The sequence below is a fragment of the Cololabis saira genome, chromosome 17, assembly GCF_033807715.1.
Source record: "Cololabis saira isolate AMF1-May2022 chromosome 17, fColSai1.1, whole genome shotgun sequence".
Taxonomy (NCBI): domain Eukaryota; kingdom Metazoa; phylum Chordata; class Actinopteri; order Beloniformes; family Belonidae; genus Cololabis; species Cololabis saira.
In genome coordinates this window covers 43,229,880-43,257,178 of record NC_084603.1, presented here as the reverse complement: position 1 = coordinate 43,257,178, position 27,299 = coordinate 43,229,880, and the positions used below count along the sequence as shown (strand labels likewise).

Here is a 27,299-nt window from a genome sequence, read left to right as displayed (position 1 = left end):
CCTAGAGATTTACCAACACCAGCTAGAGGTTTACTAAACACTAACTATAGGCTTTACTAAACAGAAATGTTTTAAGTTTAGTTTTAAAGGTGGAGGAAGTGTCAGCCTCCTTAACCCAGATTGGAAGTTGGTTCCATAGTAATGGTGCCTGATAGCAGAACACCCGCCCTCCAAATCTACATTTGGATACTCTAGGAACTACGAGTAAACCTGCACTCTGAGAACAGAGAGCTCTGACAGGAACATAAGGCACTATCAGGTCTTGCAAATAATGCGGAGCTAAGCCGTTTTGGGCTTTATACGCAAGTAATACAATTTTAAACTGAATTTTACGGGTAACCAATGGAGCGACGCTAACACTGGAGAGACGTGGTCTCTCCTGCTAATTCCTGTCAGTACTCGTGCTGCTGCATTTTGGATCAGCTGGAGCCTATTCAGCAAATTACTTGGACATCCTGCTAACAACACATTACAGTAATCTAGTCTAGAAGATACAAATGCATGAACTAGTTTTTCTGCATCACTCTGCGAGAGGATTTTCCTAATCTTTGCAATGTTACGGAGATGGAAAAATGCTATTTTACAAACCTGATTGACATATGGTTTAAACGACAAATCCTGATTGAAAATAACACCAAGGTTTCTCACAGTTGCACTGGAAGCCATCGCAACACCATCTAATCCCTTCCTAAGATGCTCTGGACCAAGAATATATAAATAACATAAAAAAAAGGAACTTACCGCTGACTCGTGTGCAGTTGCCGGGTCCGTGCTGTGGGAACTGTGGTGACGTCACCATAGGCGCAGATTCTAATCGGCTCAAAAAAAATCACGTGACACTGGGGGATTCTGTCGGGCGGGGGTCACAGACCTTGCAGAAATTCATGGGATTTCGTCTCCCCTCTGCTGGCAGGATGAGGGGAGACCACTTTATATATGTTAACACAAGAAAAACGTGTTTTTCATAATAGGTCCCCTTTAAGTTGTGACATGATACAGGTAAGTACCGATTTTCGTGCATGTACGTCAAACCATATTGTGGGGCTTGAGGCACAAAGTTTTCTAGGGGGCGCTGTTGAGCCATTAGACCAAGCCCATTAAAGCAAACCATGAAATATCAAATTGTTCGCCAGGCCTGGCTTGCATGCAAAATCTGGTGACTTTTGGGGAACTATCAAATATGGACCAACCAGATGAATGGGGGGCGCTTTTGACTGAGAAAAGTAATGCGCATATTTGCAGGATCGAGACGCACATTTTGATATATAACAAACCTGGGTGCACGTTACGGTTTGAAGAAATGACATAAATTACACGATTCATTCAAAATGGCCGACTTCCTGTTCGGTTTCGGCTATGGCGCCACAAGACTTTTCTTTAAGTTGCGACATGATACAGGTGTGTACTGATTTTTTTGCATGTACGTCAAACTGTATTGTGGGGTTTGAGGCACAAAGTTTTGTAGGGGGCGCTGTTGAGCAATTTTGCCACGCCCATTAATGCAAACCATCAAATATCAAATTCTATACCGCTGGCCAGGCCTGGCTTGCGTGCAAAATTTGGTGTCTTTTGGGGCACGTTTTTACGGGGGCAAAAAGGCCCTCCTTTTGTTGGAAAAATAAAGAAGAAAGAAGAAGAAAGAAAAATTCCTACAGATACACAACCCAGTCTCTCTGTCCCAGAAATATATATTTGACTTTCATAATATTCACTCAGTGAATGTACATAATCACTCGCTTGCTCGTTTTTGCGAAGTTGTTTCAGATCTCGCCAGAATAATGTGAAACCGCAACGTTTCTGAATCTGAATTCGCAACGTTTTGGTTGCTGGACGGCAACCTGATTATTACATTATTATTATTTATATATGTTGGACTACCGTTCATGTGCTCATGTGAACTCTGAACTTATGAATGCTTATGAACATTTTGTGAATGTGAATTTGACTTTAAAGCTGGCTCAACCCGAAATCAGCTTCGGATGCCTCTTAAAATGGCCGCCTTGAAAAACTACAAGGACCAGTGTGCCTTGGGGGGGCGGCGCCTGAAGCGGCGCGCGTCCAATCACTGGCCTGGCGCTGGATACGTCACGCAGCGCGCGGAGAACAAAATCTCTGTGTCTCCCCCAAAACTCTCCCTTCTGATCTGATCCTCTGGGGGGGGGGGGGGCCACATCGGAGCGCTGGAGAGCGGGCTCTCTTCTCTTCAGCTCTTCAGCTCGTTCAGCTCTTGGCTTCTTGCCAAAAGCTCATCGGGACCAGACCGATGTTCTTCCCCGGGAGGGGGGGAGAAGATTCCCCGGACCATCCTACCGGGAAATCGGAGAAGTCTCCCGTGGCCCGGAGTGCTGCTCCGCTGCGGCTCCCATCTCCCACTAACTCTTTCCTCTCTAAGTTTCTCAGATCCACGAGAATGGTGCCCACGCTCTCATCAGCCATAAGATGGGAGCCCGCTGGGACTGGAAGCTCCGACTGAAACCCCTTTTTTCCGCTACGAGTTTTCTGTTCATATCAGGAATCTGGACGTCTCGAGGATGGCCGGCCGGCGTCTCGCCTCAGCTGTGAGCTACATTTCCGGGATCCGTGACGCCCGCGCTTCGGCGACCGACGAGAAGAGCCGCACGTCTACAAGTGACTGGCCCCACCGCGCCTAGAAGCGTGTGGGAGGCTCTGTTCGATCCGAAAGCACGGCCCGGCCCAAGGCGGCGCTCCACCGCTGTCCCATTTTGTTTCAGGGAGGAGGAGACAGGAACCGAGAGACTCTGACTGGAAAACCCCGGCAGAAACACGACCCGCAGTCGACAGAGCCCGCAGCTCCCCGATCCGGACCCAGAGGAGGCGTGAGGTTTATGTGTTCTGGGTGATCAGTTTAATCTAGAGCGGTTCAGAGCTAAATCTATGTTTGATGAAGTTACTGTCCGTATATTACTGTGTAACGCCGACAACTACCGGCATTATTATCTTTTGTTTATTTTGTGGCGCCATTTTTCGGCAGTTATTCACGGTTTAAACGCCGTGTTTTGTCATCCCCTCTGATTGCACGTGGCGTGGCGAGGGCACCACCATCTTTAAATGTTTTGGCCGGCCACGTGCAGCCACGTTGTTTTGAAACATAGATGATCGTTTTGTATCACGTGTTTATTGTTTTGATTTATTTTCCTTATGCAGTTTTATTGTTATTGTTTGATAATTAGTGTTTTATGTTTTAACGTAGTGTGCCATAAGGATTTATTTGGGTATCGCTTTACCATCTGCTTGGTACCTGATGTAAATAAATTATGACTGATTTCAATGAGAAGTTGTTTGTTGCCCGAAGTTGTTTGTTGTTTGTGTTGTTTGCACGAATTTCGTCACAATTCAATTCAATTTTATTTATATAGCGTCTAATACAACAGATGTTGTCTCTAGACGCTTTCCAGAGATCCAGAACATGAACATAAACATAAACATAAACATAAACCCCCGAGCAATTATTATATAAACAATGGCAGGTAAAAACTCTCTTAGTGGGAGAAAAGCCTTAAGCCAAACAGTGGCAAGGAAAAACTCCCCTTTAGGAGGGAAGAAACCTTGAGCAGGACCAGGCTCATAAGGGGGGACCCTCCTGCCGAAGGCCAGACTGGGGGAGTCAGGGACGTCGACAGCACACAGCAGGCAGGTGGAAGCAGCAGCGGGATGACCAGAGGTGGGGGGGGGGGGTCAGCAGCACACAACAGTCATGTGGAAGCAGCAGCGGGATGACCAGAGGGGGGGGGGGGGGGGCGTCAGCAGCACACAACAGTCATGTGGAAGGAGTAGCGGGATGACCAGAGGGGGGGGGGGGGGGGGGGTGCAGGCAGGCGGAAGCAGCAACAGCAGACATCCACGTAGGCAGGTGGAAGAAGGGGGGGTAGGGCCGGGAACACAGGCCAGAACGCAGCTCCTGAGGCTCCGGCCTGCAAACATACACAAAAGAGAAAAAAGGGGGGCCGGCACAAGAAACTACAGGAACGATGGACAAAAATGATAGCTATGAGATATTTATAATAAATAAAAATGGTAATGGAGAAGGGAAGCAGGGAAAAGGAGAGGAGAAGAAGGGTGAGAGGCACCGCCCAGCGGATCATGTCGGTGCCCCCCTGCAGCATAAGCCTATAGCAGGATATCTACCGCGAAGCTATATTTGAGACTAACTATTATAGTTTTGTTCTATAGCTGCGACTATGACTACTGACTCTAACACACTAAAGTTTACACTACCTAGAGATTTACCAACACCAGCTAGAGGTTTACCAAACACTAACTATAAGCTTTACTAAACAGAAAGGTTTTAAGTTTAGTTTTAAAGGTGGAGGTGGTGTCAGCCTCCTTAACCCAGATTGGAAGTTGGTTCCAAAGTAATGGTGCCTGATAGCAGAACGCCCGCCCTCCAAATCTACATTTAGATACTCTAGGAACTACGAGTAAACCTGCACCCTGGGAGCGGAGAGCTCGGCCAGGAACATAAGGCACTATCAAATCTTGTAAATACTGCGGAGCTAAGCCGTTTTGGGCTTTATATGCAAGTAATAAAATTTTAAATTGAATTCTGAATTTTACAGGTAGCCAATGGAGCGACGCTAACACTGGAGAGACGTGGTCTCTCCTGCTAATTCCTGTCAGTACTCGTGCTGCTGCATTCTGGATCAGCTGGAGCCTATTCAGCAAATTACTTGGACATCCTGCTAACAACACATTACAGTAATCCAGTCTAGAAGATACAAACGCATGAACTAGTTTTTCTGCATCCCTCTGCGAGAGGATTTTCCTAATTTTTGCAATATTACGGAGATGGAAAAACGCTATTTTACAAACCTGATTAACATATGGTTTAAACGACAAATCCTGATCGAAAACAACACCAAGGTTTCTCACAGTTGCACTGGAAGCCATCGCAACACCATCTAATCCCTTCCTAAGATGCTCTGGACCAAGAATGATAACCTCTGTTTTATCTGAATTTAGAAGCAAGAAATTTCTGGACATCCAGTCCTTGATGTCCCTAAGACATGCCTGAAGTTTAACTAACGGTTCTGTTTCATCCGGCTTCATAGACAAGTAGAGCTGCGTATCATCAGCATAACAATGAAAGTGTATGCCGTGATTCTGGATTATACTTCCCAAGGGCTGCATGTATAAACTGAACAAGATTGGCCCTAGCACTGAACCCTGCGGAACACCATAACAGACCCTCGACTGTTCTGAAGAAACCTCATGTACATGAACAAACTGGAACCTGTCAGATAGATATGATTTAAACCAACGTAGAGCTGTCCCTTTACTCCCAACAACATGCTCTAACCTGTGCAGTAAAATGCCATGATCAACAGTGTCAAAAGCAGCACTGAGGTCCAGTAAAACCAATATGGACACTAATCCCTTATCTGAGGCCATAAGAAGGTCATTCGTAACTCGAACCAGTGCTGTCTCTGTGCTATGATGCATTCTGAACCCTGACTGAAAGACTTCAAACAGATCATTTCTATACAAATAGTCACATAACTGGCTTGAAACTGCCTTTTCCAGAATTTTAGATACAAATGGAAGGTTAGAAATTGGCCTATAATTAGCTAAGGTGTCTGGGTCAAGGGAAGGTTTTTTAAGTAAAGGTTTAATTACTGCCACTTTGAAAACCTGTGGTACATATCCTAAGCTTAGGGATAGGTTGATTTGGTCCAGTATTGTCACACCAATAAGAGAAAAAACATTTTTGAATAGTCGAGTCGGGATGGGGTCTAACATACATGTGGTTGACTTAGCTCTATTAACGAGTGAAGTCAGCTCAGGGAGGTCTATAGGATCAAAACAGTCTAGAGTCAAGTCAGAGCCTAGGGAAGTCGCTAAAGCTGAAGAAACGCCCACAACCGGCTGGTTGATTTCTTCTCTAATTCTCGTGATTTTACTGTTAAAGAAGCTCATAAAGTCCTCACTACTGAGAGCTGCAGGAATACACGGCTCCACAGAGCTGTGACTCTTTGTCAGCCTGGCTACAGTGCTGAACAGAAAACGTGGGTTACTTTTGTTATCCTCTATCAACGTTGAATAATAAGCTGTTCTTGCTTTGCGAATGGCTTTTTTATATACTATTAGAATATCTTTCCATTCACGATAAGAGTCTACAGACTTACAAGAGTGCCACTTCCTTTCTATTTTACGCACGCTTTGTTTCAACATGCGAATATCTGAATTGTACCAGGGAGTTAAGCTCCTGTGGCTAGAAACCCTCCTTTTCAAAGGAGCAACTTCATCTAAAGCTGAGTGCAACAGATCAGCAGTGTTACTAACAAGAAAATCAACATCAACATCAGAGGTAGAACCCAGGTCACTGGCCTCTATTGCTTCAGTAGAGGCTTCACTATTTTCCACTGTCGCAAGACGAGCAATGGTCTCCTTAAATTTAGCAATAGCTTCATCAGACAAACATCTGCTAAAATAATACCTCCTGCCCTGCACTTCAACATCAACAACATTCAATTCCAACGTTATTAAATAATGGTCGGATAAAAGGGAGTTAACAGGTGACACCAACAGACCATCAGTTTCAACACCGTAGGTGAGAACGAGATCGAGAGTATGACCAAAACAATGCGTCGGCCCGTCCACTTTTTGTGAGATACCCATTGATTCTAGAAGAGAATTGAAAGCTAATTTAAGATTATCGCTTTCAACATCCATATGAATATTAAAATCACCCACTATGATGAATTTATCTGTACTGATCAATAATCCAGAAAGGAAATCTGAAAATTCAGACAAAAACTCTAGATAAGCGCCAGCAGGGGGCCGGTACACTACCACTAACACAACTGGCTTCTCTGATTTCCAGCTCGGAAATTTCAGACTAAGCGTGAGGCTTTCAAACGTATTATGATTGCACTTAGGTTCAATTTTTGTTTGGAGACTGGAGTTATAAATTGCTGCGACTCCTCCGCCCCGGCCCGTGCTTCTAGGAATGTGATGATTAAAGTAGCCGGGCGGAGTTGATTCATTCAAACTAACATACTCTTCATCCTGTAACCATGTTTCTGTTAAGCAGAAAACATCACTCCTGCTCTCTGTAATTATATCGTTTACTAACAGAGACTTGGAGCTTAACGATCGTATATTTAGTAGTCCGCATCTAATTTTTCGGTCTCTTATTGGTACCAAATGTGCATTGGTTTTAATTTTTCACAATGGCTGTTTGACAGAGCTAGAGCCGAACTAGTAATTGCCTTCAACGATTATTCTGTAGTGATAATAGTAAAATGTACTACTCTGCAGAATAATATCTATTTCTCAGACTGATTTCTGCTGTAAAAGTTATAATTTTTCCTGGAAATCCAGGTGGTTCCCCGAGGATTAAATCATTTTGATAATTCAATTTGATAAATAGTCTACTTTTTTTTTAAATTATGAATAATTGTTGAATAAAATTATTAATAACTCTTGATAACTGGAACAGCGCCCCCTGGCACAACAGATATTATTCTTTATTATAGTGGCTACGTTACACCGTGTCCTAACTGCATGCGACGTGAGCGAGCGTCGGCGACAAAAACAATTCCATTGCTTTATTTTCTATTGGACTGTCCAAACTGGCCTCGAGCGATGCAGTTATTCGTTATCCGTTTTGAGCTGAACATTTGTCGTGCGCCCTGCTTTTATTTTCTTCCTGTCGCTCTTGTTGAAAGCCGGTTGAAAGCGACAGCTGGCTGGAGAGAGATCGCCAGGGAGCTGGAAGATTCTGATAATCCCTCGAAGACCGACTTTGGAAACCCCTGCCGTAGGGTCTGCGTTGGTATAACGCAGAACCATAAATCAGCCTTTTAAAAAGCGTGTTTCAGCTGTCAATCAAAATAACGTGGGGGCCCATAACGCTTTCAGTGCGGACAGAGAGTGTCCGATGCCACGCAGTGCGATTCGATAGTCGGACGCTCGTGTGCAGTTAGGACAGGCTGTTATGAGTTTTTGATGCGCAAGTTACTGTTTGTACTGTCAGTTTGTAAAAGCATGTTTTTAACGCTATTTTAACCAACCTAATCTCACAAAAATCCGTGAAATGCCCACGACCTCTCACCACTATTTTCCGTGGCACCAACACGGAAATATATTGTACTATGCAAAGTCAATGGGATCCGTTGTCGTGATATATACACAGATTATTACATTATTATTATGTATATATCATTCTTTATTATAGTGGATAAGTTATGAGTTTTTGACACGCAAGTTACTATTTGTTACTGTCAGTTTGTAAAAGCATGTTTTTAACGCTGTTTTATTTTGATGGCGAGTATTTAACCGTGTTTTCTAGTATTTAACGTAAATTCGAGTATTTTACCATGTTGTTTGCTGTCGCCATGATGACGGAGTAAGTGTAAGTGTAAGTAAGTGATGTGAAATTATTATTTTTACCACAAGCGTTTCCTACTTCTAACCAATCATAAGTGGTGCATTAACCTAACCAGACCTTAACCAGAGCGTCGTCCAGCCACAAAATATCAATAGGCCCCGAACACTTACAGTGCGAAGGCCCAATTGTATCTGTAGGAATTTTTATTATTAGGGCCCGAGCACTTACAGTGCAAAGGCCTTATTGTATCTGTAGGAATTTTTTCTTTATTCTGACGAAAGGAGGGCCTTTTTGCCCCGCTAAACATGCACCAAAAGTCACCAAATTTTGCACGCAAGCCAGGCCTGGCGAAAAAATTTTATATCTCATGGTTTGCATCAATGGCCGTGGCAAGATGGCTCAACAGCGCCCCCTAGAAAACTTTGTGCCTCAAGCCCCACAATACGGTTTGACGTACATGCACGAAAATCGGTACACACCTGTATCATGTCGCAACTTAAAGAAAAGTCTCTTTTGGCACCATGGCTGAAACCGAACAGGAAGTCGGCCATTTTGAACATTTTGAATTAATCGTGTCATTTTGGCGAAATTTATGCCATTCCTTCGGAAGTTAATACGGCCTGAACCGTAACGTGCAACCAGCTGCCAAGCTAGGAATCATCTCTACTACCTAATAAGGGCCGAATAACACCTGTACTATGTTGCAACTTAAAGAAAAGTCTCTTGGCGCCATGGCCGAAACCGAACAGGAAGTCGGACATTTTGAATTAATCGTGTCATTTTGGCAAAATTTATGCCATTTCTTCAGCCGCTTCAGAGCCCGAACCGTAACATGCACCCAGGTGTGTTATACGTCAAAACGTGCGTCTCCATCCTCCGACGAGGCTTATTACTTTTCTCTTTCAAAAGCGTTACCGTGGCACCCTGAAGGCCTGCTCGGGAGTCATTGAAACCACAGGGCGAAGAGCTAACAATCATCATCGAGTCACTATATGGCAAAACCCACATTGCACTCCCCACTCTAATCGAATGTGACACGCTTCCAGATGACAAGTCCGAAAATCCCCACGCCTGAGATCGCCAGACACTATGGACACCTCAAGCGGGTTGTGGGCAGGATCCTAGCTCTAGAGTCCACTGCACCCATCCTTATCCTGCTCGGCCGAGACATACAAGGTTCGAGAACAATCCAATGGAACCCACAACGCCCCCTACGCCCAGCGTCTTGACTTAAGCTGGGTGATTGTAGGAGAAGTCTGTCTCGAAAGAGCCCACAAACCAGATTTTGCCAATGTCTACCGGAGAGGGCGTCGCGCCTCCAAGCAGCGGCGACTCCAAACCCACAACCCTCCGGTTCCTGCAGCTGCCGGAGAGAAAGCAGCCAGTGTTCCTGAGACCTGCTGAGAACCGGCTGGCCGCGCCAGTGCAGGTGAAGGCCACGCCCTGCTTCAAACTCATCACCAACTCCTCAAACCCTCAGATCAACGTGACGTGCATAAAGTCGGGGTTGGAGAGGTCGCGTAAGGCTCTCTGTGGAAACGCCCAGGTGCTCGCGATACCTGCCGCGAGGCTCTGGGTTGCGGAGAATGGGACGGCCCGGGTCTCTTCAACCGGGCATTGGCAAAGCCTCCAACCACTACCTGATCAACAGTCCGGAGTTCAAGAGTCCGATACTCCTGTCAAAAACGCTCGTCATGTGAAGCAGAGAGACTCCTCGCAACGAGGCCTATCAGGCCCCCCAGCCAAAGGAAACGGCGCAGAAACATTTCACTAAGGGCCCGATTTACTAAGATCCTAAATAAAGAGTACTAAATTGCGTGTGCACTGAAAAAGTTTGCACGTGCTGTTGTTGTCTGTTTTGCGGGTGATCAACTAAGATTGCGTGCGCAATTGATAACAGGTGCAAACAGCAGTATTTAAATGAGGTGTTGCGCGTCTTACGGTTTGCGGCGCAAACTTTGCGCCATGGAGAGTCTGGATGGAAAGCAGGATATAGTCGCAAGCGCAAAATGAAATTTGACGAGTTGGAGTTAGAGATATTAGTGGAAGAGGCAAATTGTTGTGCCGTATTCAGCACCCCTGCCGTGAATAGCACCCCCTCGTATATTCAATGATAAGTAGACCAAGAAAAAAAAAAACACACTGACACTTCAATATATTCATATATACACACTCACACAAACACTTATAGTTTATATTATATATATTTACAAATATTATGGAAGACAACACAGTAAGCAGGCTATTAATTAATGACATCAATAACCATTTACCCGATTTTTGTTATCTGTGACTGTGATTGTGGGAAAGTATGACTATTGTGGAATCCATGAGCGCATTTAAACATGAATCATTAACACAAAACTGGACGCTAAACAGAACATGACACGGAATGAGAATATCATTTTTGTCAGACGAGGGGGTGCTTTTCACGGCAGGGGTGCTGAATACGGCACAACACCGGGGTATGAAGACTGCAGAACATATAGGCGCACAATAAGAAACACTTTTTTCTCCATGAAAACACGTGATTTATTTATTATCACAAATAAAAAAATGAATGTGCCTCCTGTGGCAACCTTTTGCTGAATAATACTCGATTTAACATTCAAATAAAATATTTCTCCTTTTGCATGTGGAGATTAGCACCTTCCTTTCGAACGTATTAAATACAGACGCAATCACAATCCCCGCAATTACTTTCTGGCTTGGTAAATCTCATTGCGCATGGTAAATGGACCAATTTGCATCTTCCCCTCCCAGTATTTAGCGATTTCTGGCGGGTACGCCCCATATTGATTATTCATCAGGGCAAAAGTACTAAATGAATTGCGTGTGCTATTTTGCGCATTTGAGAGGCACAGTCCTCTTTGCACGCTGTTAGTAGATCAGCTGGCACTTTGGTTTGCGGGTGCTGTCAAGTTTGCACACGTTTTTACACACGCAAACCTTTAGTAAATCAGGCCCTAAGAGTGGTAAACCGCTACAAGGGCTCCGTCACCAAGGTGGCGCTCTGTCCGAAACGGTCCAGGCTCTCTCTGAGCTCCCCAGTGGCGACCGCTCGACCAGTCGCCCACCGACAGGCAGCGAGCACCTCAGACATCCCAGGGTTGCTGGGAGTTCTGTCCGGGAGCGCTTCCTCCTCAAGCTGAAGCTGAGGAAGAAGAGCAGGAAGAAGTACTTGCTACTGCTACTCAAAGGGACATAGTGATATAGTATATTATACCCAGTACTCGAGTTGTAAAAAAAAATCAGGGGGGATGGTGGATTTTATCATATGGGGACAGATAATTTGTGCTGATTACAAATAATATAATATATTACAAATAATGGCACTGACCAAAACACCTGCAGAAATACTGCAGGAATGACATAGCAGCAGCCTTCTGTAAGTTTTAAATATCCACTGGGCTTACATCAAATACATCAAAACACAAAAATAAAGAACAGTTTTCTGAACTTATCAATATGCCTCTGTCCTTCACAGGATAAGTAACATGGATCGGTAACACTTTACAATAAGGGTCCCTTAATTAACGTTAGTTAATGCATTATTAAGCATTAATTAACAGTTTAATAATAGTTAAATAACCATTATTATGTATTACTTAACATTAATTAGCATATTAGTTAATGCATTAATAAACAGTTAATTAATGCCTACTGCTCAGAGTTAATTAATACATTAGTAAGCATTAATAAACGTTACATGATGTAATTATTTATCCTTATGTATGGATTACTTAGTATTAAGTAATACATTAGTTAATACATAAGTAAAACGTTAATAATGTCCCTAGTAATCATTTACTAATGGTCTTTATTTGGAGTGAATATGCATTAAGTAACAGCTACCTAATACATCTAGTAATCATTCACTAATGGTGTACATGTTTACTGGATGGGCATTATTAAACAACTATTTAGAGTCTTAAGTAATCTTTTCCTAATGGTGCTGTGTGTGTTATCAGGTAGCTTACCTGACCTTATGAATGGTAACCTGACATAAACCTTAATAAATGTATAGGAGTGGCTCATAACCATTACTTAACCATTAGTAAAGGCTTGCTGGACCCTTATTGTAAAGTGTAACACATTTATCCCTTAGGTAACACATTATTAACGCTTAACTGCCTCATAAGCATTACTTACCCATAATTAACCATTAGTAAAGGCTTGCTGGACCCTTATTGTAAAGTGTAACACATTTATCCCTTAGGTAACACATTATTAATGTTTAACTGCCTCATAAGCATTACTTGACCATAATTAACCATTAATAAATACTTTTCTGGACTCTTATTGTAAAGTGTAACACATGTATCACTTAGGTAACACATTATCAATGCTTAACTGCCTCATAAGCATTACTTAACCATAATTAACCATTAGTAAAGGCTTGCTGGACCCTTATTGTAAAGTGTAACACATTTATCCCTTAGGTAACACATTATTAATGCTTAACTGCCTCATAAGCATTACTTAACCATAATTAACCATTAGTAAATACTTTTCTGGACCCTTATTGTAAAGTGTAACACATTTATCCCTTAGGTAACACATTATTAATGCTTAACTGCCTCATAAGCATTACTTAACCATAGTTAACCATTAGTAAATTAAGCAATCACATATAAAGAAGTTTACACTTTCTATTTAAAACAAAATAAAACAGATTTTAACAGATAACATTTGTTATATGTATACATATTTTATATATATATATATCTGTGATAACAGATATGTAACAACAATTCACACAGAGGAGATCTTTGAACAAACATTATTTAGTAACATAATACAATAACACAGTATGATAGGCTGGCATAATTTTATCATCCTTCATTTTATGTATTGTAGCAGAAATGACTTCAGTGGCCTTTATAACCTCCTTGCATCTTTTAGCAAAGTCTGCCACCGTCTCCCCCTTCTCCACCTGATCATATTCTTCTGGAGCAGCTATTGCAAGCTCGGCAATCGCTGCAGTCCTCACAATAGTAAGTCTGTCTACTCCATACTTCTCAAAGGATTTGGCCATATTCTTCCCCGTCTGGAAAATGGCAAGGACTTCCTTGTACCTCTTCACCACATCACCTGGTCCTCCAACTAATATAAACACACAAGAACAAGAAGGAATGTATCATTTGAATCATGAGATTGATGAGAAGAAAAAAACAAATCATTGTATTTTACTGTTAATGTTCAATGTGCCGCGAGACACACTAATCCCATATGTGACACCTCAACACAATGTAGAAGGATTTTCTGGCACAACTTCACCAAGGTACATGCATACTGTGCGCACCATCGCACCTTTTTATTTTTTATTCTTGATGTCAACTCCGGGTGAACCGTCTGAGTCTGACTCTGAAGAATGAATAGTAAACACTCTGAAGAACAACTGGAGAAAATGGACCAATGCAATGTCTCAGTTTGACCAGCAGGGGACACACTGTATAGTTCCTTAAATTGTTTAGCTGGTGTCTTGTGGTTGTCTTAAGACAGGCTAGGTTGGTTGTTGTAGTCTTAATAAGACACTTTCGAGCTAATAATAAAAAGGCTGCTTGTTTTTAAATTCACTTGTTCGTTCTCATTTGGACATTTTTATCCATCCCAGAATAAACACATTATTTATACAATACACCTGCTGCATTATAGAATATACAGACAGGACAGGATCAAAGTGTTACTTTGAAGGTGTAATGCTATATATTCCTCCATAAATGTTAGATTTACAATTAAGTAGGCAACTACTGAAATTAAATTATACAAGAACACATCATGCAATCTCATTTTCCACCAATAGTATAGTAGTACACTACGATAATGTAGCGATAATTGTAGCGTATAGAAAAACAGGATTGATGTAATATGGTACTACGATGACTGCTATATACAAGTGATGTCCAAATACAAAAGTAAAGCAACGTTTTGGTTTTGGCTAGTAAAAAATCTGGTTGGCTAATAACTTTTTTCATGTACTAGCCACTTGGCTAGTAAGTCAAAAAGTTAATTTCAAGCCCTGTCAGCTTGTCATGAGATTGATCTACTTGTAGGGACAACAGACACATACAGCTCAAGCCAGCCAAGAAATACGTTTCACATACCCCGCAGGCGAGAGCGATGTTTGCTTTTCTCCTTATCCTGTCAGAGCTGGATTCAGAGCTGGATTCAGAGTCATCCTCACTGTCGTCTTCACTGTCATGCTGCATCTCAGATCCCCTCACCGCTTCATCATCACTGTCTTCTCTTCTGGACTGTTGAGCCTCCTTGAGACATGTCAAAGCTATGGATGCAAGGATTGATAGTTGATTACATCAGTTTGATTGCTTATTGTATACAAACACCTACAACAAGCAACACAGCTATGACACAACTTTCGCACCCACAGCGTACACACCCATCATTCTTTAACCCTCGAGCATCCCTTAAAATTAATATACACTTTTTACCCATAGTCCAAATTTGCCTCATTGACTACCATCTCATAAAAGTGCAATAAAAATGTAATACATATTTATTTTCACTTTCACCACATAAAATCTTTTCAACAACTTCAGACCTAGCCATAGATATAAAGTTAATTATAATCTTTAAATTTGTCACCGGTCCTGTTCATAATTTTTATGGACAGGATTTCTAGGCGCAGCCAGGGGCCGGAGGGGATCCGGTTTGGGAACCTCAGGATTTAATCTCTGCTTTTTGCAGATGATGTTGTCCTGTTGGCTTCATCAGACCGGGACCTCCAGCATGTGCTGGGGCGGTTTGCGGCCGAGTGCGACGCGGCAGGGATGAGAATCAGCACCTCCAAGACCGAGGCCATGGTTCTCGACCGGAAAAGGGTGGCATGCCTTCTCCGGGTGGGTGGAGAAGTCCTGCCTCAGGTGGAGGAGTTCAAGTATCTCGGGATCTTGTTCACGAGTGAGGGAACAATGGAGCGTGAGATTGACAGGCGGATCGGTGCAGCGTCCGCAGTAATGCGGTCGATGTACTGGACCGTCGTGGTGAAGAGGGAGCTGAGTCGAAAGGCGAAGCTCTCGATTTACCGGTCAATCTACGCCCCTACCCTCACCTATGGTCATGAACTTTGGGTAGTGACCGAAAGGACAAGATCGCGGATACAAGCGGCCGAGATGAGTTTCCTCCGCAGGGTGGCTGGACGCTCCCTTAGAGTGAGGAGTTCGGTCACCCGGGAGGAGCTCGGAGTCGAGCCGCTACTCCTCCACATTGAGAGGAGTCAGCTGAGGTGGCTTGGGCATATGTACCGGATGCCTCCTGGACGCCTCCCTAGGGAGGTGTTCCAGGCATGTCCCACCGGGAGGAGGCCCCGGGGAAGACCCAGGACACGCTGGAGAGACTATGTCTCTCGGCTGGCCTGGGAACGCCTCGGACTCCCCCCGGAAGAGCTGTAGGAAGTGTCTGGGGTGAGGGAAGTCTGGGCATCCCTGCTGAAGCTGCTGCCCCCGCGACCCGGTAACGGATAAAGCGGGAGAAGATGAGGATGATGATGATAATCTTAAAATATTATTTTTACAACTCCTGATTTTTTCAATAGGAAAATCACAAAATATGCAATATTTTCAAAAATCAGATTCAAAATTAAATATATTACAGCATTGACTATGTCAATAATTGATAACATTTATTTTGATGCATTATTATTTTTGGAACAATGAGAGTTCATTTAAAAAAACTTACACTCTTTACCTTCATGTCCAAATTTGCCCCATTGACTCCCATTATAACCACATATTTTTTATGTACTGTAATTCTTACCTATTATAATTTTTTTCAGACGAATTCCTAATAAATCTAAGCCTCTACCTTCAAAATACAGAGAAAACAGGTTTTATGTCTGGTGACCCCCCCAAAACTAGCAGGGGCAGCAGAGCTTCATCACATCAAGTTTCAGTGACGTCTCATCCATCCCGCTCCGTGTTTAGTTGGGGTCTTTCGTTTAAAATAGTGTCAGCCTCCACAAGGTGTATTAGCTTCTACACACACCCTTTCAGTTACATGACTGAGAAGTCAGTCGTTCAAATTTACCGACGTAAACTTCTTCTTCTCCATTATTCAAGTGTTACTGAGTCAAATATGCAGCATCTTTTTGAAAAGTTTACATTTTGTCAGAATGATGTATTTGTTATGACAACTTGAATTGTGAACTTTTCAAAAAAGTGTCATAAAGTTAACATTAAGAGCTAACAGTTTAACGTAGTTAGATTAATCTTACCATGTTTTCCAGATGAATTTCCCTTTTCCGCTTTTTCCTTGTGCGTGGTTATCCTGGTCCTGCGAGGTGAGACTCCGAGCTCATCCATCTTGAGACGCTTCTGTAGATGGGGCCGCGGTCAGTGTCAGAAAAAAGTGCGGCGTGCGGCGTTCAGGCCAATTCGGAACTAAGGCTTTTAACGAAGGCCTAATATTGGTGCTCCTACTCGGGAAATTCAGAGTCTTCTTGGAGAATCAGTTTTCTGACATCACACATAATGTCTAATGTCAATGTCTGGAACGCTTTGAAGACAGAAATGGGAGTTTTCAATTGGGAAACCCAGAGTTCTGAGGTGTCATGAACGCAGCATTAGCGCGAACCAGAACTCAGGAGTTATCGCGGTGTAACCTGGGTGTAACTGCCATTTACCAAGCTGCACGTTTCATTTTAGGAGCACACGGCATGCGTGGGTTAAAGTTAGCAAACAAGTTGAGTGAGCTGACAGAAGGCAAAAAAAACACAAACACCTCAAACTAATTGAATGGCTCCAAAAGAAAAAAATACTGAGATGAAAAGTCAAGTGCAACCGGTGTCATCACAAAATGAAGCTGAAGAAAGATGGTGGATCTGTGGTCCGATTTGAATGGTAGGTAACTTTGGCTAACATTGTGGGATAACTTTTTTTGTCAGTAGTATTATTATTATTATTATTATTATTATTATTATTATTATTATTATTATTATTATTATTATTATTATTATTATTATATTTATTATTATTATTATTCGCCAGCTTGATTTCATGATGGACAACATTGCTGCATCCTCAAGAACCCTTTCAAGAATGGCAAAGCAACGGGAGGTCTGCGTGACAGCGATGGAGAGGCTGCATCATAAAGAAGGACAGAGAATTGGGGGAAGGAGCATTTCGTGGTGATAGATGAGTCACTTCAGAAATAAAAGAAAGGTAACTTTTTTATATTAACTGCTACAAATTGTTAGGCTGCTAATTATGACTTAGTCTTGTGATGCCCAACGTTCAGGTCGAGACTGGACAAGACCCGAATGTCTGGGGAAGTAAGTGCAGGATTTTGTAATAGTGCTACCGCTGGTTGCAACCAGCTTCCTTGAAAAGGTAAAATAGGTAAAATAGGCAGGTTAAATAAGAGTTTTCTTTTTCCTGCTCCTTTCTGAACATGGATAAAGATGCGATTGTTTGCTATTTCCTTTGGTACAATTTGAATGTTTCCATGGGCAGAACAAGTAAATGAAATTAAATGAAAATCTGTGTTAGTCTTTCATCCTCAACCAATGATTGGTTAGCTCTGCTTTGCACACACCTTACCAGAAACGTCAGCAATGTTAGCAACGAAAGGCCCACCCTAAAAGACTTTTGGTTGGTTTTGCAACACTGTTTTTTTTAAAACTCACAAAACGTTTCCACCCAGACACCGGCTTATTTTTACAAAATTGAGGTGGAACTTCCCCAGACAGTCATTTTGAAATATTAGAGTTTGGAAACGAGACTAGTTATAACCACATCACCAATGTGGAAAAATTAATTATATAGTTATAGTTATATTAATTATATATTGTATATTCAAAGATTCAATATGTAAAATTTGATCAGAATTTTGAGGTAAAACATTACAAAATCATGTGCAATTATCAGAAGTATGTTTAGAAAGAAGAGTTTAAATGTTATGTCAAAGACATTTACCAATTGAAGATGCAAAAGGCACCAAATACAAGCGCAACAGTAAAAGTTGGTGGCGAAGTGCAAATATGCGGCCTCCAGCAGCGAGCAGGGTGCAGATTTTTATTTTAAAAGTGGTACCAGCGCTCCTGCTCCATCCCGCTCCAATTTAGCTCCGGGGCCACCCATGCCTGACCCACAACCAGCTTGTTTTCTAGCTGGATCTGTTTGTTATCGAAAAGTATGTAATTGATTAAATTATTTTTCAAACTGTGGGAGGAAAGAGACCTGAAACAGAACTCATACTGGAATCTGACGATGCCAGGTTTGGGTTTAAGTGTACAACGCTGCTTTTTTGGACAGGTCTGTGAGCAAGGAGCAAGAAAATTCTCACCTGCTCTGTTTCCCTCACATGCTCTGGTCCACCATCCACATGTAGAGACCTATACTGTATTTTTTAGCCTGGTATTTGGCTGTACCTTGTGTGTATAAAAAGAGTTAAAAACTGCAAGATCTAACTGCTGTCTGAGCGTCGATCAGCTGAGCCAGAGCACAATGGGTGTGGCGCTACACAGCTGTAGCAGCATGTGTGTATGTTTTATAACATCAGCAAGAAAAAAAAACATTGTTGATTGTCTTCTCAATCGCAGTGAAACGATTGGATTGCCATTGTCATTTATAATGTTCATGCTTATAGTGATGAAAAACAGAATGGGACAGAATCATTCCTATAGAAACTCTTAAATTTGGCTATAGTAATCATCCATTCCATGGAAATCTTGCATTCTACTTTGTCTAATCAGATTTGTCAACTTTATTCCTGCTAACGTTATAAATTTATCTGACACAAGGTTAATAATCTTGTTTCTTGTTCTGTCATTTTCCCGGTGGCTGGGGGCTGGAAGCGGAGGAAGTGGGTGTTCGGGATGCTGGGGGTGCAAAGCACTCGGAGGCGGCCAGGGCGAAGACATCCAGGGAAGCCAGTGCTTCGCTTGGTGGAGAAGAGGGGGAGGAGGGAACTGGTGCCACTCATAGCTCATCATTTCAAAAGGGAGCAGACATTTCCAGGGAGGATAAACAGAGGGTAGCCTATCATACTGTGTTATTGTATTATGTTACTAAATAATGTTTGTTCAAAGCTCTCCTCTGTGTGAATTGTTGTTACATATCTGTTATCACAGATGTATGTATATATATATATATATATATATATATATATATATATATATATATATATATATATATATATATATATATATATATATATATATATATATATATATATATATATATATATGTTGTATACATATAACAAATGTCATCTGTTAAAATCTGTTTTATTTTGTTTTAAATAAAAAGTGTAAACTTCTTTATATGTGATTGCTTAATTTACTAATGGTTGACTATGGTTGAGGAATGCTTATGAGGCAGTTAAGCATTAATAATGTGTTACCTAAGAGATACATGTGTTACACTTTACAATAAGGGTCCAGAAAAGTATTTATTAATGGTTAATTATGGTTAAATAATGCTTATGAGGCAGTTAAACATTAATAATGTGTTACCTAAGGGATAAATGTGTTACACTTTACAATAAGGGTCCAGCAAGCCTTTACTAATGGTTAATTATGGTTAAGTAATGCTTATGAGGCAGATAAGCGTTAATAATGTGTTACCTAAGGGATAAATGTGTTACACTTTACAATAAGGGTCCAGCAAGCCTTTACTAATTGTTAAGTAATGGTTATGAGCCACTCCTATACATTTATTAAGGTTTATGTCAGGTTACCGTTCATAAGGTCAGGTAAGCTACCTGATAACACACACAGCACCATTAGGAAATGATTACTTAAGACTCTAAATAGTTGTTTAATAATGCCCATCCAGTAAACATGTACACCATTAGTGAATGATTACTAGATGTATTAGGTAGCTGTTACTTAATGCTTATTCACTCCAAATAAACACCATTAGTAAATGATTACTAGATGTATTAGGTAGCTGTTACTTAATGCATATTCACTCCAAATAAAGACCATTAGTAAATGATTACTAGGGACATTATTAACGTTTTACTTATGTATTAACTAATGTATTACTTAATACTAAGTAATGCATACATAAGGATAAATAATTACATCATGTAACGTTTATTAATGCTTACTAATGTATTAATTAACTCTGAGCAGTAGGCATTAATTAACTGTTTATTAATGCATTAACTAATATGCTAATTAATGTTAAGTAATACATAATTATGGTTATTTAACTATTATTAAACTGTTAATTAATGCTTAATAATGCATTAACTAACGTTAATTAAGGGACCCTTATTGTAAAGTGTTACCCATGGATCACTGCAAAAACTCAAAATTAAGAAGAATATTTGTCCTATTTCTAGTTAAAATGTCTCATTTTAGTAAAAAAAATCTCATTACATTTAAAACAAGACTCGTCAGTGGAAAAAACTAAAATTTTCACCTGTTTCAAGTAGATTTTCACTTAAATAAAGTAGAAAAATCTGCCAGTGAAACAAGATTTTTTGCTACTAATGAGAAGATAAATCTTGTACCACTGGCAGATTTTTCTACTTATTTCAAGTGAAAATCTACTTGAAACAGGTGAAAATTGTCAAATAAGTTATTTTTCTGGTGTTATTTTTCTGGTGATGACTCTAAATCAGGGGTATTCAACTAAAACTTTAAGAGGTCCAGTTAGAGGAAATTTACTCAAGCGGAGGTCCAGAACATCATAATACATATATTAGGGGTGTAACGATACACTAATCTCACGATACGGTACGATACATGATATTGAGGTCACGATAACGATACAATACGATATTATAGCAGTATTTTTTTAACAACCTTGAATGAGGAACATATGACTGGAAAAAATTGTCTTTTATTTGAAAGACACAAAATACAAAACAATCTTGTGCATTTGCCCTATTGTTACAGTTTGTAATGCTTTATAACTGTTTTAAAGAGAAAGCCAGGCCAACCATTTTCCACAAACTGAACTAAAAGTAAATGTCAGGTTTGCATTATGCATCTTCAGTTTCATACAAGTACAAATATTTTGCCACAAACTGAATAGTTTCTCTCATGTATGATTTTACTTTTTTCTTTTCCAGAAATTTAACAACTAAAATTAAATAAATAAATAAAAGTAAATAAATACATACAATTTTACATCATAAAAAAGATTGATTCATCCTCACCTTATAAGTGTAAGAGGAGATTTATTTTTGTTAAGAATGTTATTTTGGTAATTCAGGGTTCATTATTTTATAAATATATTCTTTATATTCTGATGTAAATCAGGGACTATAATGACACTAGTCAGTTTATCTGTAGTGATTAGTCTGTTTTAGATTGGGCAGAGTGATATGCCACAGTACGGCACTAGGTGCTGTGTTGATGTTCTAAAATCCTACGCTGTTGAGGGACATTAAAGTACACTGGAACTCAGCAGAAGTCGTCCCCGTGTTCATCCTACTCACGACCCCAAAAAGGTTTAATTTAATAAGGTAAGGCTTAACTCTACACCAGACTTAAAAGTTCAGAGCTCAAAACCCCGCTAGAGTCCCGTGATCGGGATCGCAAAACAGTACTAGTTTCTTCTGAGCGGAGGAAGATTTTGGTCGGCACGCGTGGTCGGATGCGCGTTACTAGTCGACACAATAGATTAATATTAATAATCCAATATCGTGATACAGTTTGTCACCTCCACGACACGTATTGTGACGTTTTTGTATCGCGAAATTTCGTGGCACGATATATTGTTACACAGCTAATATATATATATATATATATATATATATATATATATATATATATAGCCTCACAGCTGTATCAACATCTGCATCTGACTGTTAATTTAAACAAAGGACATTTCAAAAATATTTGTCACTTAACATTTAAGTATACATGTGTAACTTGAATTACACATTTTTTTCTCTTATTAGTTTAAAGGACTGCAATAAAAAATAAAATAGAGAAATAAAATTGCATTTGAAAAATAAAAAACAAAATCTTTATGTTTATGTTTATGTTTATGTTTATGTTCATGTTCTGGATCTCTGGAAAGCGTCTAGAGACAACATCTGTTGTATTAGACGCTATATAAATAAAATTGAATTGAATTGAATTGAATCTACCAGCAGTTTGAATTTCCCTTTTTCTTTGTTAGCTGTCAACACATTTTTATAATAAATGAATATAAACTCATCTTAACAATCAAACACAGTTTGATTAAAGTTTCTCTTTCTTCCCCTCTTATAATCTTATGTCCCCACTTACTGTCGTTCAGTGAGAGAACTGAGCTCTAATTTCTCCTGTCAAGACTTTAAATCTGGGTGTCAGGATCTCATATACATGTGAAGGTGCTCATTGGTGAACCTGGAACGATATTTAGTTTTAATTATGTTCATTGTGGAGAAAGCTGCCTCACAGCTGTATGTGGACCCAAACACAGGCAGGAAGTTTTAAGATGGTAAGCTTATTTTCTGTGACTTCAGTTCAGACTTGAGTGGATTAGCATTTGTAACAATATATGCAGTGCCTGTGCATCATTGTTTGTTCTCTGTTTGAATGAAAATAAAATAAAAATTTGATCAAAAAAATAAATAAAATGTGCGTCTCCATCCTGCGACTAGGCGCATTACTTTTCTTTTTCAAAAGTGTTACCGTGGCTAGACGCCAAAAAGCGCGCCCTCCCCTTCATCTGATAGGTCCATATTTGATAGTTGCCCAAGTCACCAAATTTTGCACGCAAGCCAGGCCTGGCGATAAATTTGATATTTCATGGTTTGCATTAATGGGCGCTGCAAGATGGCTCAACAGCGCCCCCCGGAAAACTTTTCTCTGCCTTAACTTTTGAATGGTTTGACATAAAGACTCGTGGGTGGTGTCATCGGACTTGGTATTGAGTACTTGACCTTCATTGGCCTTAATTAGCCCTGCCCCTTCTTCTGTCAATATTTGATAGTCCCTATTTTCTGGCGTAACTTTTGAATGGTTTGACATACAGAGTCGTGGGTGGTGTCATCTGACTCGGTTTTGAGTAATTAAAAATGGCCGACTCCCTGTTCAGTTCCGGCCATGGCGCCAGGAGACTTTTCTTTAAGTTGCGACATGATACAGGTGTGTACCGATTTCCGTGCATGTACGTCAAACCGTATTGTGGGGCTTGAGGCACAAAGTTTTTTAGGGGGCGCTGTTGAGCCATTTTGCTACGCCCATTAATGCAAACCATGAAATTTCACCAGGCCTGGCTTGCATGCAAAATTTGGTGACTTTTGGGGCACGTTTAGGGGGGCAAAAAGGCCCTCATTTCGTCAGAAGAAAAACGAGAAAAAAAAAAGATTCCTACAGATACAATAGGGCCTTCGCACTGTCAGTGCTCGGGCCCTAATAATAACCACAATCATATGCTGTAACAATGCACTTTCCAATAACCATGTCAACTTCATACTGCGGCACCTTTCACTTTTTAAAAGTTGTATATATGTTAATGAGAGCTGTCATTTGCCTATTGCCTATGAGAGTGAGCGAAAATAACGTGTCTATATGTCTTGTTTGAATGGACTTGGCCAAATAAACATGGTTCTGAAATCTCTGGGATGAAGGATGTGTTGGGTTTAGGTCAGGGGTGTCCAAAGTCGGTCCTCGAGGGCTGGTGTCCTGCATGTTTTAGATGTCTCCTTGCTTCAACACACCTGATTCAAATTAACGGTCGTCACCAGCTTGCCATCAAGGTCTGGACAACTCTGTTGGTGAAACAGCTACTTTTATCACGGTGTGCTGAAGCAAGGAAACATCTAAAACCTGCAGGACACCGGCCCTCGAGGACCGACTTTGGACACCCCTGGTTTAGGTGGTCGATAAATCAGAAGAACTAGCATGGGGGTGGGTGATTTGGAATTAAATGCGAGACATTCAAATGAAGACAGTTCTGGTATGGGTAGCAGCGATGGACGGCGTAACTAATTGGTTTTGTCCATAACAAAATTTCAACCAAGCCACGAAGTCTATTAAAATCAAACTTTCTAAAACTAAAGCTTATCATTAAAAGCTTGGCCTTTTGTATGAATCAAATCAAAGTATTTGTTGCAGTAGTCATTTAAGTCTCCTCAATGAGTCGTAAAGGATTTCTGCTGCGGGCAGGAAGGACTTCCTGTAGCAATTTGATTTGATTCATACGGTCAGTTGTGACTTACCGATGTGATTTTTCCTGACGGCGGGATTAAAACCTCCTCAGCCATTTACAAATTCGGTCAGCCAGTTCCAAGCAGCAAGCAGCAGAAGGTGTCTGTCTACACTGCAGAGAATGTTGTGTTTGTAGTAGAAGGCGGGTTCAAACCGATTCCCAAGAACACACTGCGCTTGTGTGGACTGTTCATGTGCATGTGCAGAGTATTAGGCCTCAGCAGTCTGTTGGCCTCCAATAACAAGCACCACACACTCTCATCACATGATGGAGAGCAGCGTGATAGACTGAGAAAAGCATGCTGAAAGTAATTAGCTTTAATTGAATTATATTGAAGGAGAAAGAAGAGAGCAGTGGGGATGGGTAAAGAAGAGAGAAAAATGATAAATAGAATGTAGAAAAGAAAGAAATTAATAGAGAAAGCTGAAGGTGGTCTGGTGAAAAGAAAAAAGGAAGAACGACACAAGTAGTACAGTGCAAAGAACAAGCAACAGGGATCAGGATAAGGGATGAAAAGATTAAAAGAATAGATACTCAAAAGATTAGGTGAGAAAAGATGAGAAAGTAGAAATATTTAAATAAAAATGTAAGCAAAAAATGAAATAAAAAGGTCAGAGTAATCAAGGGGTATAATCAAGAACAGAGTGGGATTAGAGCAAGACTAAGCAAGGAACAAGGGGGAGGAGAAACATTGTAATATGCAAATGAATAGAAACATATATTGTTTAAAGAAATGCATTAAAATATATATGATAAAAATCACTTGTAATGTAATGTAATGCAAGTTTGATGTTTCAGTGTCAATTTGTCTTTTTGAAAGTATTAAGTTTCATTTTTTTGAAACTATTAAGTTTCATTTTTTGCCAAATCTACAGTAGTACAGTAGATCCCCACCCCACCCCCCTGCCCACACAGACAAAAAAAAGAAAAGAAAAAAAAACGATCACGGTCATCATGTGTTCATAATTTTGGGTGCAGTTAAAAGAAGCAAAGCTCTGTCTAATGTTGATCACTGGGTTGCAACCACCCGCTTGGTATTACACAACTCTTAATCCTATGACTTTACCTCTACTGCTCTACTGCTGAGGCATGAGAGGCTGGTTTTGTTCAGAAATCCCACGCTTTGGCACAGACACTCTTTATTACACTTGGTTATTATTTTAGAGCCAATTATTTGTACATTTTATCAACTGGCTTGAAATGTGCAGAACTGTTTTCACGTCTTTGATTGCAGCACTAAAGCAAAAAGAAGTTTAGAACAGCACATCCTGCCTCCACTCGAAGAAAGTCAAAAGTACTATTTTAAACAGGTTTTCTAGTTTTAAGAATTCTAGACAAGAAAAATTTTTGTTTTACCCTATTGGCAGAGATATTTTGGGTTAAAATAAAACATTTTTGACTAGATTAGGCTTATTTCTAGAGGGTCTATTTTTGAAGTGTAAAAGACTGCATCTTTTCCAGACATTTATTTATGGTTTGTGGGTTGGGTTTTTCCATGTTTATCTCCTGTTCGATCCTGTTTCCTGGTGAAAATGGCAACATTAATTCCACATCTCACCTGTGCTCATCAAGCATCAGCTTCTCAATAGCTCCAGTCTTATCTGTTCTCGCTGCCTGATAGTTTGTTCTCCCTAAGGGTGCAAAATTGTCCAACTTTCTCAAGGACTCAAAGTTAAGTCAAACATTGTTTATCCTTTCCTTTCTCCCTCCTCCCTGCACCTGAAATTCACTGAGCAGATGATGGAGCGGTTCAACGCCGGGCTCAGATCTACTCCCCAATCCCTTTTTGTCTCTTACATACCCCCTACCAGAGTGGCCAAAGTTTCGCTACCGAGCCCTGCCCCCAACAGAGCAGCCAAAGTAAAGTTCCTCCAGAATTTTTTCATAAAGGAAAGAAAGCAGCTCGAATGCAATCATATTACCTGATGGTAAGTCAGGTAAATTCTTGATTTCGTATGCCAGATTCACTCCACTGATGTCACAGTCTTGGTTGAAGGTCAGAGTTCCCTCAAGTTCCGGACACTGAGCTTTTAAGGAGTCACTGGACATCTGACATGCAGTGCTGAAGTTCAGCACTACTCCGTATTTAGTCTTCACCTGGTTCAGAGTTTCAAATCGTCAACCACAATGTTGAAGAAGCTGACTACAATATTCTACACTGCACCAGCCATTGGTTAATCAGGTTCTTTGTAGCTAAAATGCCTCTTGCTGATTCTTGGCCTCTTGTCCTTCAAAACAGCTTTTAGATTAATGTATTCACAAATGCTTCTGGTTGTTGTCTGGGCATCTCAAAATCCAGTGTCCCGGTATAGAATGAGACAGGCTTTTGCATTTGAGATTAATTGAGCAGCTATGTAAATCTGCAGTGAAGCAGATTGGAGGAGCTTGTTCACTGTATTTGTTGTCGACAGTATCTCACACCACACTACACAGCAAATCAAGAACCAGTAAAAACCAACTTCCTCTGCAAGTGGCTATGCCTTCGCTTTGGCCACAGGATCATTCATCTTCCGCCTGGCTTCCAGTAATGTTTTCTTGAATCTCAGAGGCCTGATACCTGACTGCATGGACTCTTTGGAGCCTGCTCTTCCATTTTGTGTCACTCGATGACTTCACTGTTATGTTCACATATTATTTCAAGATATTCCATCTCCCCCACGGGGCACGGTGGTGCAGCCGGTAGTGCAGCCGTCTCACAGCAAAAAAAACATGAAAACATGCACCAGTCCTGGGCTCTACTGCCCCCTCTGGCCAGCCGGGGCGTCAGGTGGGGGGAGAGGATCTGGCCGGAATAACGTGTTCCTTCCACGCACTACGTCCGGCCGGAG

At 40.9% G+C, this 27,299-nt stretch overlaps 1 protein-coding gene across 1 annotated transcript in view; it reads right to left on the bottom strand.

Annotated features, from left to right (window-relative positions):
• slc2a15a (solute carrier family 2 member 15a) overlaps positions 1-24,642 on the bottom strand; it is an 84,761-nt gene extending 60,119 nt beyond the window's left edge. Inside the window, exon 1 of the mRNA XM_061745600.1 lies at positions 24,482-24,642. Within this exon, the coding sequence (XP_061601584.1) occupies positions 24,482-24,526 (45 nt within the window). The 5' untranslated portion in view covers positions 24,527-24,642. The remainder of the gene's footprint in view (positions 1-24,481) is intronic.
• Positions 24,643-27,299: the final 2,657 nt, after the last annotated feature.